Here is a 12,610-nt window from a genome sequence, read left to right on the forward strand (position 1 = left end):
GCTGCCCCCCCGTTGGCATCGAGGTGCCATGGCTGGCAGGGACACGGCGTGGCGCGGGCACCGGCGCTGGGTATGGTTGCTGCTGCTGGAAGGCCATCCCTGCCGTCAGGAAGGTGAGGTGGGGACCAGGCTTCAACCTCACCTGCATCCCCCTGCTGAGGAACAAGTAGGGGCTTGCAAGGGACGTTCTTCAGAATGGATCCGTCACCAACACTGATGAGGTCGTGGCTTGTCTGAGTATCGGGGATCAATAACTTCATGGATTTGGTGGGGCAGATCTCATCGTGCTGGATAGAAGCACTCTCCAGGGCAAATGTGGAGCACGTTTCCCTGCGGAGCTCCCTCCCTGCGGACAGAGGAACCGCAAGCCTGGCTTGGGAAATTAAAGCACCTGAACTGAACTTGTATTTGAACAACTCCATCTTTCTGTAGCTCCGAATGCCAAGAGCCTGGGTGCGGCCGGGCACGCGGAGTGGCCACCACGGTCCCCCAGGAGAGCCTCAGCCCCTGGAGAGGCCACCACGGTGACTCTGCCCCTCCAGGGAGCCCGTGGTGCTCCAGCCCAACCTCGGGGTGACCACCAGCATCCTTGCAGATGCACAAAAGGGAGGTCTTGCAAACCTCTGCCTTTGCCCAGAGAGATTGTTCTCTCCAGGGGCATGTCCCCGGCCATGTGCCATGCTGCGGTAGGGAGGCGCTCCCAGGTCCCTCCCTGGGATGCCCTGCGGCACAGTGCAAGCTGATATTTTTCTCCCGCTTTAGATGTGTATTTGCGCTCACTTTGTCTGGGTTCATCGGGAGATAGGGTTGCTCTCTGCCCTCCTTCCGGGCAGACCCGAGGCTGGGGGCTGTTCTGTGCCTCTGCGGTCGAGTACATCTGGTAAATCTCAGATTTCAGAACAGTTTCATATACTTGCAGGACATTCATTTCCCAGCAATAGGGTTCGAAATGGCAGTGTGATAAATCAAGAGGGTTATTTCTGCAGGAACGTGCCTGTATTAGGAACAGATAAAATTTGTTTATGTGTAAATATATCCAAAGCAAACTGGGTCCTTCCTACTTTTTTGTTTAAATACGCAAAGGAACTGTCAGTCCTAACTCACTCTGCCCTTACAATAAGCATAATAAAATGAAACAATCCTAACACATTTGCCAGTAAGGTACCATCAACATAACAGTGTCACTAGAAAAAAGGTTTATGACATCACAAGGCACTCATTTGTGTATCTACTGGAGTAATATAATTACTTAAGCATTTTCACAGTGCATTTATGATATAACTGTGAGGCTTGAACAAAAGCAGTGGGGTTGGACTTGGTTTGCAACCTGTGCTATGAACATTTGAAATGGTTGATTGGTGGTAAGAGAGGGTTGTGTGACGCTTGTGTGTAGCCAGTAGAACAACGGCTGAACACCAGCCTCAGATCGGCATCTTTATTTGGACTTAAGTTTTCACTCATGCAGCTTTGGGAGTGGAATGAGCAAATCCACGTGTGGTGCTCAGATTCTGCAATCACAAAATGGGGAAATTGTGAATTATTTCATTGACTCCAGTGTGCTGCCCGCAGATACTCATTTTTTCTGTCTGCTCTACCAGCAGGGATTAGCTTGGACATTTCCTCACGTCAGGGAATGAGAGAGGGCAGGGGCTGGTCTCTAACCAAACCTCCTGATCACACTGGGATCGTCCCTAGCACCAGATCAGAGTGACTGTGGCTTTACTTAGCCAAGCCTTGAAAACCTCCAGGGATGGAGACCGCCCCGTCTCCTCGGTGGCCTGTCCCAGGGCTGTAGGATGCGTCAGTGGGCTGCCTGGGAGGAAGACAGGATCCTTTCCTCGCTTGGCCACTGACTTGCTGATGACTTGCAAGCCCTTCACCCCGGAGCTGGTCTGGGCAGGAGACATCTAAACCTGCAGAGAGGCTGTGGGTGGATTAAGACCATACGTATAGACACATACACATATATTAACCTTGAGCGTGACGGCTGAGGAGGGTGCCAGGCTCACGCACGCGTGCTGTGCTTACATGTGATGCTCATGCCCTCACCCTGGGGCAGCAAGGGGACGCCCCAGGCAGGGCACCCCGCGGTGGGACGCATTAAGAGGGGGGTGCAAAGGCAGCCCCCGACCCTGAGACATGCCTGCATGTGGGGGAGAGGTTTGTGCAGCAAGCACTGGGCAATGCCTGTTGGTAACACACTCGGTCACCCTCCAGAGGTGGATCATCACCGGTGGCCAGGCCAAGCCGAGAGATGACCAGCTCTTTATCCTGTTACCATCACCAGGAGTTTTCTAGGCCATTGCAAGCCTCTTAGCTCTACTTTTAGAGATCTGTCTCTGAATTAAAGCTCTGAAATATCTCTGAAGTATAGCTCTCTAATGCACCCATCTGGTCTCTGTTCTGGACTCGGGAGTCCTATTCTCTTTTTCCTCTCTGTCGTCCCTTTGATCAGTAACTGTGGATTCATGCCTTAATTAATACAGATCCAGGCTGAATTTGGAAGTGGACTGGTGATCCAGTCTTGTCTTGCTGGAAAACTGCCCTGTGCTCGGAGCCTGCTCAGACCCCACCACAGGGCAAGGACTGCTTGCCCGTAAGGGATGGAAGTGAGGAACAAAGTCCAAGAGTTTTAATGACTATGCAGAAGGACAGAGTTTGCTCAAACAGGAGCATTTCTCCTCAGTCCTCGGTCTTGGCACATCCTGAGTCCGCCCTCCTCTCTGTGTGCTCTGAGAGTCTGAGGAAGGGCTTAAAAGGTTGAGTTCCTAAGCAAAACGTTGAAAAAAATGGTCCAGTTTCATCGTGAAAAGTTGGAAAAAGGTGCTGCCCTGTCCTTGGGAGTTCCCCGAATGAATGCGCCCCGCTCAGACTGGGAAAAGTCTTTTTATAGAGAGCTGTGACTTGCCTTTTCTTTCTCTTTTCCAAATTCAGTCTGCAGAATGAAATCTTTTCAAAGTAAGCCAGTAGCCTGGGGAGGATTTGTACATGCAGATAGCCCATAATCTCCGCTGCAGCGTAAGAGAGCCGCAATGTAGCTTAGAGAAGGTTAAATAATAAAAAAATATGGCAGACATGGTAAGTATTTGGCATGTTACATGCAACAAAAGATGAACAACAGCAACTGGGACATTATCTTTATTTGCTAAAAATAGAGTCCCACAAAGTTTAAAGAAAAGCACTTTATACTTGTAAACCTCTCCTCTGGCTGTTAAAGAGCCTTCAAAGATGAGCTTTGTGGCTTTGGGATGTCGCGGCCCCTTTCAAAGGCTGCCCAGGGCTCAGACAATTGAAATTCAATACAACATCAGCCACAACGAGGGGGGAATAAATAGTTCTGACGTGACCCTGCTTCTCTCACTCAGCAGCGAGTGTCGCGCAAACGGGAGCTTTGCAGCAGGTACGTCCCCCACGCAGCCACATCCCGCAGCCGGGATGCCCACGGCGCAGCCCAGGTCCCCCCAGCCACGCGGGGCAGAGGCGGCCCAGCACCGAGGGCACTGGCAGAGCCGCCAGAAAGCGAGGAGATCGTTTGCCCGCGACGCTGCTGAGCTATGCACGGGCATTTGATACACTGCAGCTGACGGGCCGGTTGCAGAGCTGGGTGCCTGGCTGCCTGTCCGTGCCGTCAAAGAATCGCCCATCAACCGCACGCGGGCACGCTTGCTTTGCCTGGTACCCTAAAACGGGGGCAAAAAACCCCACAGCCCCCAATTCCCCTTTGCTCTTCCAGCTGCAAATAAACCAACCTAACCAAGTCTGAGGTTTGGGCCAACTATGTTGTGTCACAAAGATATTTGTGCATTGGGGCAGAAACTCATTTTTGCAATGGTGTAGTACCGAAGCTATTAACTTGACCCCGCGAGCGAGCGGAGGGGATGATGTGATGTTTGGCACCAGCCAAATAAAGAGAGAACAATAGGGCTATTTTTGTGGAAGAGAGTTCAGAGGGCTCCCCGGAGAGCCGAACCTCTCGCTGGCCCATGATGCACAAGAAAAACAAGACCGAGCTCTTGCACCCTGGCTTCTCTGTGGTATAAATACCAGCTTCAGCTGGGGCATGAAAGAAATCTATTGTCTCTAAGGACGTATTTTGATGCGAAATGCTCTGGTAAGGCCAGCAATCTTAAACCCCCCACACGTGTGCCTATTGTTTGAAGTGCAGAACAATTGAAGGGTGCTCTCATGGGCTAAAGATAGAAAGGCAGCTGGTGCTGTCCTTTTCCCTGTAACTGAGAATAAAACAATGCCCAAGTATTGTCTGCATTGCTGGAGCGATGACATTGGACTCTCTGCCAAGAGAGCATCTAAAAGATCAATGAAACCCGGGTTATTTATAAACGGGTAGTGTCATTTCTTCCCCCAAAGTAATTTCACTTCCTTAGCTTTTCCACCAGGACTTTCTGCGCCGCGGAGTGGCCGTGGAGCGAGGTATAAATAGCACCGAGCCGGGCTGCGAGAGAGGCAGGGGGACTGGCTGACAGAAAACGAAGCTGCTGCCCTGAACTTGCGGTTGGCTGTACATTCGCTTCCCCGAGCTGTGCCCAGTCTTCTGCAGCACTGAGGTGGGGACCAGCCGTGGATGCTGATCCCCTTCTCCTGTGCTGGCCACGCAGCTGGTCCCCCGGGGCCAGAGTCCCACCAACACCAGGACTTGCTTCCCGGGGGAGCTTTTAGGGAGGTTTATTTTACCCACCAGCCGACAAACAGGTGGTAGCACAGGCTCTGTGTGTGTGTCCAGCTCAGCTGCTGTGCTGGGATGCTCAAGGTAACCTTTGAGCCCAAACACCATGGGGCAGAGCCTTGCTTAGGGACAGGGGACATCTCGTAGGGGAAAGCTGCTGCCTGCAAGGTGGCATCCCACCAGGACATATCCAGACTGGAGACTGGAAATCAAACATTTGCTGATGTCTGGTGGGCCATAGTGATGTGGGAAGGTCTCCGCCGTGATGTGAGGACATGCAGGAATATTGCTCCCTCCTAGGTGACAGCCAGCCTTGAGGAAGGTCCAAGCCTACCAAGTCCCATGAGGAACTCCCGCGCTTGTTGTCACTCCATATCGAACAGTTGTCCCTTGCCACGAGATAAACTGGGCTCAGTCTAGTGTGAGGCGTGATGACCAAGCGCAGTCGGGAGGACAAGCTGAGCAGTGTCTGAGCCCGCGGTGAGCAGAAGTCTAGGTCGCCAGGCCAGGAGAGCAGAGCCGTGGCCCTCACCAGGCCAAGGAAACAACTGCTAAGGCCAGGCAGCACGTCCCAGCCCAGTGCGGCTGTTTCCACCAGCTTATCTCCTCAACATGGCCCTAGTCTCATTTCCCATGGAGCAAAGGAGAAGGTGCATGAGGAGTGGAGAAAGCAGGGGGCTATGATGGGATCGTCCCAGGGAGCGATGCTCTGCAAGCGGCTGGTTGTGTGGGCTCGCTGTGCGCGCAGGACACCACCCACCCTCGTGCTCCCGGCTCTCAAAGCAGATGAAAACTGATGCAAAAGCAGAACAGCCATGGCACTGCAGGGGCAGATCCTGCACAAGGACTGGCAGAACCATGTCCCGGCTCTGGCTCTGCTCTGGCTCTGCGCCTCCCTCGCAGCCTCCAAGGCAGCTCTTGGCCATGCTTTCCAACAGCTGCTGTCTGCCAGGGTCTGTCCCGGCAGGCCAGCAGCAATTAAGGTGCTATTAAGTATTCAAATGAACTGGGCAAGGTTCTCTTTTCTCTCATTGTTTTGAAGTGCATTGCCAAAACCTCAAGCATCTTCACTGAAGGCTCACACATTCCTGTCATTTTTACAGTGTTGAGCACAACCTTCATTCCTAAACAGATGCTTTACGGTGTCAAACCCACTAGAGAAGAACCCCCCTAGTACCTCAGAGCTGGTAAATTCAAAGCGAACAAACAAAAACTCTCCGATTTTTCCATTCTCCAGGTGATCTCACTGTCTCCATGCTTGTGTGTGACCTTCCCAGCACCTTGCTTGCTGACTCTGGCCACTAATTTCTCACATCATGTGTCTTCCGGGTACTTTCTCAATCTGATATTTATTTCGGAGACTCCCTGAATGCAGTGTGAGCATGGTGCCTGGATGCTCAGCCACCGGTGTGCCCACACTGCCCAAACCTCATGCTGCAGTGAGCTGTGTCCCGCTGCACCGAGGCACTCATGGCACCAGCTGCTTCACACATGTTCCTAAGGGTTCGTAGAAGCGGCACCTCACTGCTGATTGAAGGACAGCCACCTCAGAACAGGGGGACCAGCGCTGCCCCTGGGGTGGGATGCCTGGCAGCAGAAGACTCATGCTGGGAAGTGCCCAGGGAGCTGTGAGATGAGGGGATCCAGCGCTTGTCCCATCCTGAACTCCACTGGAGCACCTGCCCTTTGGGGTCCCTTTGGGGTCTCCTGTTGACGCCGAGGGGTGCGTGGAAAGGTGGTGGCTGCTGTCTGTCTTGCCCTGGGGGGACAGGGCTGCGGGGAGTTAGGGGTTTGCTTTGGAGGGAGCCTTGCACAGCCAGGCTGAGCCAGAGGGACGCTGTCAGTCTGGCAGCGCTGGCCTGTCACCTCCGCCTGTCTCGCTGGAAGCAGGCATTCTCGCTCGATGGAAATATGCCTGAAATAGCCCCTCCGCAGATTGTCTTTATCTAATCAGCCGCCTTCGCACTCCCCTCCAGTGCATTTCAGGGAGCTGATAGCGGTGATATGTTAAGTGTGGAAACCTCTAGCAAACTGCCCGACACGTAGAGTAATTCTCCTTCCTGCCACTTATCAGAGCCTGCTAATGGGAAACATTCCTCCTGGGGGTCGGGGAGCAGCCGGGGGATTTCTCTGGAGAGGACGGCTGAGCCCCTGGCACCCTCCTGGCCCTCCAGAGCTGGGTAGGAGCTGGTCTGACCACCAAATGCTCATTGAAGGGGCAGCTCGGCAGTCTGGTGCTGGTGGTGTCCTGTCCCATGGGGAGAGGCTTGTCCAGCCCTTGGGGGCACGGTTGAGAAGCCGCATCCTCTTCTATCATATCACGGGATGCCAACATTGAGCACAGAGCTACAGAGGGAAGAACGGAGGTGCCTCAGTGGTCAGGGGAAATGCTCCCACTGCTGAGGATGGCCGTGCAGGGCTGGTGGGACATTCAGGCAGACTGTTTGCTTTGGGAAATAGCCACCTAAAGCAAACTCCCTTCTGCCCAGGATAAAGCCATGGGCTCCTCATTGTGCCTGTGGAGTTTTGTGGGAGGTCCATAGGAGCCCTCTGCGGCCACTGCCCCACTGATGATGTTCCGTCACACCTGTCCAAAGCAGGGCACAGCTCAGGCCTTGGCAGCAATATGAGGATGAGCTTCCTACCACCCTGAAAACCACATCACAAACGCCAACGCCAAAAGCGCCCAAACCCAGCGGAAGCGCACTTCAGCAGCTGCCGGAGCGACCATTCCACATTTCCCCTTCTACAGATCTGCTTGGCCTTTGATGGACCCTGCTGGAACCTCTTCAAAGAGGGAGAGAAACTAGGGCGAACAGAAGGAACTGCAGAAGGAATCTCCGAAAATAAAACCTCTTTAAAGATAAGGCAGGGGAGGGGGTGAGCAGAGCGTGGGGCGAGTACATGCCCTGAGAAGAATGTGTGAGGCTGGACCAGCTGGTAGGTCTGGGCCGAGAGCTCGTCCCACTGCCAGGGCGCTCATGGCAAAGGTACTTGGCACCGGACCTGCCAAAGGGTCTTCCAGGGTGTGGGTGGAAACCTGACTCTGAGCCCAGGACAGAGAGACAGAAGACCACCAGGGTAACCTCAGAGGGACCTGTGGTCCACCGGTGTCCATGGCTCTTCGGGACAATGCAAGTCTGCCAGCTTGGCAAGGTTGAGCACCTCTGTCATGCCATGGTCAAGAGGGCTCTCAGGACTGGTGTCCCCCTGATGGTCTCCCCAGGGGAATTGCAGTAGACACAACTCCAGAGTCCAGCTCCGCACCAGCTGCTGCCAAATCTCGATGAGGACCTGAGCTTCTGAACACCAGCCTGGTGAGAGAGTGCTCACATGGGACATGGAGATGGGGGCTTACACCCTGTTTTATCCTGATGTGCTCAAAGTCATCTTGTTCATGCTACAGGCTCCCCTCCATGGGAGCATTTTAATTCGTGGAGAATACTGGCACTGTGCAAAGCCCTTACGTTACACCACACAGCCAATGAAGGCAACATCCGTGAGCCCAGCCATCCTCTCTGCTGGGGCTCAAGCGACAGGGGACAGGTCTGGAGTCCTTCTCCATCCCATGACTCTCTCTGACTTCACTCCAAGGCAGGGTGGGAGGGCAGAGCACCCGCCTGTCAGGGGGATGCGGACAAGATGGCACTGGGAACCCAGACTCATGGGGTGTAGCAGCAAACCATGCCTGCATGCTGGATGGAAAGACTGACCACTGCTGGGGCGTCAGCAGAAGCCCCCTCCAGTGCCTGGTTTAGGTTCAGGGCAGGTCCTGGGCTGCAAAAATCTCTCTGCAACTTGGGCTGTGTGCCCAGGCTGAAGCCACGTGCCCTAAGCAGCTCCTGGTGCTGCTATTCTGGCTGTGGCAGAGGCCACACCACATTCAGCCTGGGCACAGCACCATGCGGCTAATCTTTAATCACCCTGTGCCTCAGTTTCCCTGACTCTCAGGAGGATACAACAATCCCAAGTTACTTTGGGGTGTGAGGGGTACTGACTGGGGAACAGCAAAGCCCTGCAGTCATGGGCCCTGGTTCTCCAGTATCACCTCACCTCACTGGGGTTATTTCTAACCGCTGTGTCTCCTGGACGTGACCACACGACTGGGGAGCCAAGAGGTGGTTTGGCACTGAGGCAGAACCCGGTCAAGGATGGGGCTTGCAGCGGTCCAGACCATCTAGGGGGGCCAGATACTGCCCCTTCCTGCACGTGCGTGTGGGGTTTCTGAGTCACCCAGCTCCAGTTAGGCTGAGTTCCAGCTCCGGAGGCGGCTGCAGCTCATTTCACACACGTCTGCGTTGAATCCAAGCAGCCCACAAGTGCCCCTTCTCCCACGGTGGGCATGGAGCGGCTTTGTGTCTGGGAAGGAGCAGAGCAGCGCTGCAGAGAGGACCGGCCATGTTTCCCGGGGGGCTGAGCGGTGGTAGCCCACCCTGGCCGGGCGTGCACATCCCTTTGCCCTGGGGAAGGTGCGTGCTGGTCCTGCCCTTGACAGCGGCATCGCCTGGCCCAGTGCGGGCAGGAGGGAGATGGGGTGCAAAAAACCATCCAGCCCTGCTTTGCTTTTCAAATGCACCAAAGCAAAGGCAAAGAGAGGAGCGGACAGCTTGGTGGGCAGGCATGAGGGTCCTTTGGGGAGGCAGCAACACGGCCAGCCCAGAGGGTAGAAAGCTCACTGCACTTGGGATGCCAGCAACTAAACTGGCTTTTCCTTGAGCCTGGCACAGAAATCCCCGTGGCTGTGGGTCTGGCTGGCCCCTGCCAGGTCCCATTCCCATCTCGGGCAGCCCGTGGTGGTGCTGCCAGAACGGAGGTGTGTTCCAGGCTGTGGTCACCACGTTGTACACGGTGTCTTTGGGTGCTGCCCGGGTAAAACGGTGTGGAGGAAACCCAGCAACCCCTCCGTTGAGAGATTTTGAATCTGGCGTAGCTGTGAACCAAGCTCCCACGCCAAGGTGAGCGAGCTCTGGGAGCAGGACCTGGGGGGTTACTGCTGGGCAGAGCTTGCCAAAGACAGAGCCCACCCAGGGCGGCCAGGCAGAGTGGGGGACACGAGCCCCTCTGCCCAGCAGCGTGCCCACCCAGGGAGGCTGCCCTTGGGCCACTACAGCTCAGGGGAGCGTCAGGCCCCTCTGACAAGACTCTTAAGTTTCATGCATATAACTAGGAAGGTAAATTCTGGTATTTGTGGTGGCTGGTGTTGAATGGGCAGGAGCTGGCATGCCTTGAGAAACAAGCCACACTCTTTGAGAAGAAGACAGTGGGGTAGCAGAGACCAAGCCTCAAGGTCCTTCCCTGGTCCCCTGTTCCTGGGCAATCTGGCTGGGGAGAGGCTGAACCAGAGCTGAGCAAGAAGTCGGGATGCTGCAGCTCGGAAAGCCAGTGGCTGCACGCATCCCTGGCAGGGTGCGGGGAAGAAGCAGGAGGACCGACTGCTCAGGTGCAGGAGGAAACGGCGAAGCTCTCATTCCTCTGCTCCCCGCCGTTGCAGGCAGCACGGGCAGGGATGGAGAGCTGCGCTGCCTCCCCGAGCTGGAGTCTCTCATTCTGCCTTTGTACTCGCCTGACAATACAGGAATAAAAATAACCAGGCTGCATTTGCAGAGAGATAAAAGCGAAGTTTGCCTTTTGTGTCTCTCTGGGCAGTGGGACAGCAGCACCAATGGAGCTGTGTGGACATGACACATGGGAATTTCTGACATATCTTTTCCCACTCTGACCTTGACAGACACAATAAAAAGGGGCTTTGCTGCACGCTCACAGCCACTCAGTCCTATCACCAAGGTTAGTAATAAAGAGCATGTCTGTGTGCACGCTTGTCCTCTGCTACTAACCCGCTTCACCTCTGCAGGGTGGATGTTCCTGGAGGACAGGGGCTGACTCTGGCGGTACATGGGAGGGTGGGACAGACCTGGACCAAGAGCATTTTTGCAAAGGTCCGTGTGCTTTGCCAAGTTGCTGGCTACTAGCGGTGGCTACGTTCGTGATAGCTGCAGCGTTTTGGAGCTCTGCTGTGATCCCGCATTAGATGGATATTAGAAAGCACTCTCGTAAAAGCGCTTTTCCAAGCAGCTGTCATGGTGTTCTTCTAGAAGAGGTCTTCCCAGGGATAATACCTCCAGTCTTGCTTTTATCATCCTGCAATATCGCTCTGCAAAACGGACCCGGGTCTTTGCAGAGGTTTTGTGCAGGGCACTAGGGCTCCAATAGGTCTGTAGAGCTGGAATAGGTTTTAGCAAAGTTTATCAAGAAAAGGGGCATCGTTGGTGATCTTTGGTGACACCTTAAAGGCGAATGTGGATTTTGACACCAAAGTGATGCCGGGACACCCAGCTGGGACTTGCAGTGCGGGGCTGATAGCAGCAAAAGGGAAAGTGTTCTGTAATTGTCTTATAATTATAGTAATTATTAGCTAGTATTGTTGTCAGCTTCTTCTCTCGCTCTCTAAAATCGAAAGCTCATGTGGTGACCGTGTTGCTCTCGGTCAGCAGCTCAGCGGCGGGTGCTTTCCCCATCCATTGACTCCTTGTCCCTTCCTTCCTTTCAGCGTTCAGGTGTCTTTCACTATTCCTTTGCTGCTGCCAAGTCTTCCTCCAGCTGGGCAAGATGTCTATGCTGGACATGAGCGAGTTTGGGGAGGCTGCTGAATACCTCCGGAAAAGCTACACAGAGCAGCTGAAGCTTCAGACAATTCCGTTCGATGGTAAGACCCTGAGGCAGCTCTCGGCACAGCCTCGTGTGTGTGCCCCAAGCCAGCCCTTTGGCCTTGGCTCTCTTTCGAGAGCGTCCCCAGCCCTTTCCCAGTGCTGATACTTGTGGTACTGTGGGCACTGCAGAATTGTCCCCAGCACCCTGGAGGACAGGAAGATCTCAGAAGTAGGAAAAGCAGATTTTTGACTGTCCCCTTGTCTTCTGAGGTAAAGGAGGAGGTGACCCTTCATCTCCCCTGACCCTGAGGGGCAGGATGGTGGTGGGAGATGGGTTGAGGGACTGGTGGCAAAGCATTCTCCAGCTCCATTTGGTTTTGGAGCTGTACAGAGGTCACCCCGCAGCGCTCCTGCTGTGGTGCAGCCGTGCCACTGTACTGCGGTTCTCTGTGCTCGGGCTCCAGGGCCCGGTCGTGCTCTGCCTCGCTGCTCTTGGCTCAGCAAACAAGGGGAGTTTTGCTTGCTCTCACTGTCCTTTTTTTCATGATGGTCTGAGTGCAAGCAAATGTGAAGCAGCAGACTTCTCTCAGACTAAAAGTTGATGCTGGCAAAGTAAACAACGGCCAAACATGAAAAAGGCAAAGAAATCCCAGCTCCTATGGCCAAGAGCAAAGGAAGGAATAATCACTGTCCTTCCATGTAACCGGACTGCATTCATGTGGCTTTCAGTTGACAATGTCAAACAGTTTCCTACATTTCAGCCTATTTTGTGTCCCCCTTCCCTTCCCTTCCCTTCCCTTCCCTTCCCTTCCCTTCCCTTCCCTTCCCTTCCCTTCCCTTCCCTTCCCTTCCCTTCCCTTCCCTTCCCTTCCCTTCCCTTCCCTTCCCTTCCCTTCCCTTCCCTTCCCTTCCCTTCCCTTCTTTCCATTCTTTTCCTTTCCTTTCTCCTCCAGGAAAGAAGCGAGCTTGGATCCCAGATGAGAAAGAAGCTTATATTGAAGTGGAAATCAAAGAAAGCTCTGGTGGCAAAGTCACTGTGGAAACCAAAAATAATGAAGTAAGCAAAATACCTTTCCTTTCCCAAGGGCTAGCGCGCGTGTGCGGAGGGGGAATATGTGTGACAAGACTACATCTGAAACTAGCCAAGCTCTTGCTGATAACCCTTCCACACTTGGTGATCAGTCATGCCCCGAGGGGACACACATCACGGTGTGTCAGGACACGTAGGCCAATTACGTGCCAAGAGCGGTAACGGCTCAGCATCCCCCCATCCAGTGGT

The 12,610-nt window shown here is 54.2% G+C and overlaps 2 protein-coding genes across 2 annotated transcripts in view; one reads left to right on the forward strand and one right to left on the reverse strand.

The window, feature by feature from the left end:
- The window catches only part of GSS (glutathione synthetase), a 10,924-nt gene extending 10,263 nt beyond the window's left edge, over positions 1-661 (reverse strand). Inside the window, exons 1-2 of the mRNA XM_009892108.1 lie at positions 622-661; positions 143-346 (exon numbers count right to left, since the gene is read on the reverse strand). Of these exons, the coding sequence (XP_009890410.1) occupies positions 143-346; positions 622-661 (244 nt within the window). The remainder of the gene's footprint in view (positions 1-142; positions 347-621) is intronic.
- Positions 662-11,290: 10,629 nt separating this feature from the next.
- Positions 11,291-12,610, forward strand: part of MYH7B (myosin, heavy chain 7B, cardiac muscle, beta) — a 28,890-nt gene continuing 27,570 nt past the window's right edge. Inside the window, exons 1-2 of the mRNA XM_009892091.1 lie at positions 11,291-11,387; positions 12,285-12,388. Coding sequence (XP_009890393.1) covers positions 11,291-11,387; positions 12,285-12,388 — 201 coding nt within the window. The remainder of the gene's footprint in view (positions 11,388-12,284; positions 12,389-12,610) is intronic.

This window comes from Charadrius vociferus, unplaced genomic scaffold, assembly GCF_000708025.1.
Source record: "Charadrius vociferus isolate BGI_N301 unplaced genomic scaffold, ASM70802v2 scaffold409, whole genome shotgun sequence".
Taxonomy (NCBI): domain Eukaryota; kingdom Metazoa; phylum Chordata; class Aves; order Charadriiformes; family Charadriidae; genus Charadrius; species Charadrius vociferus.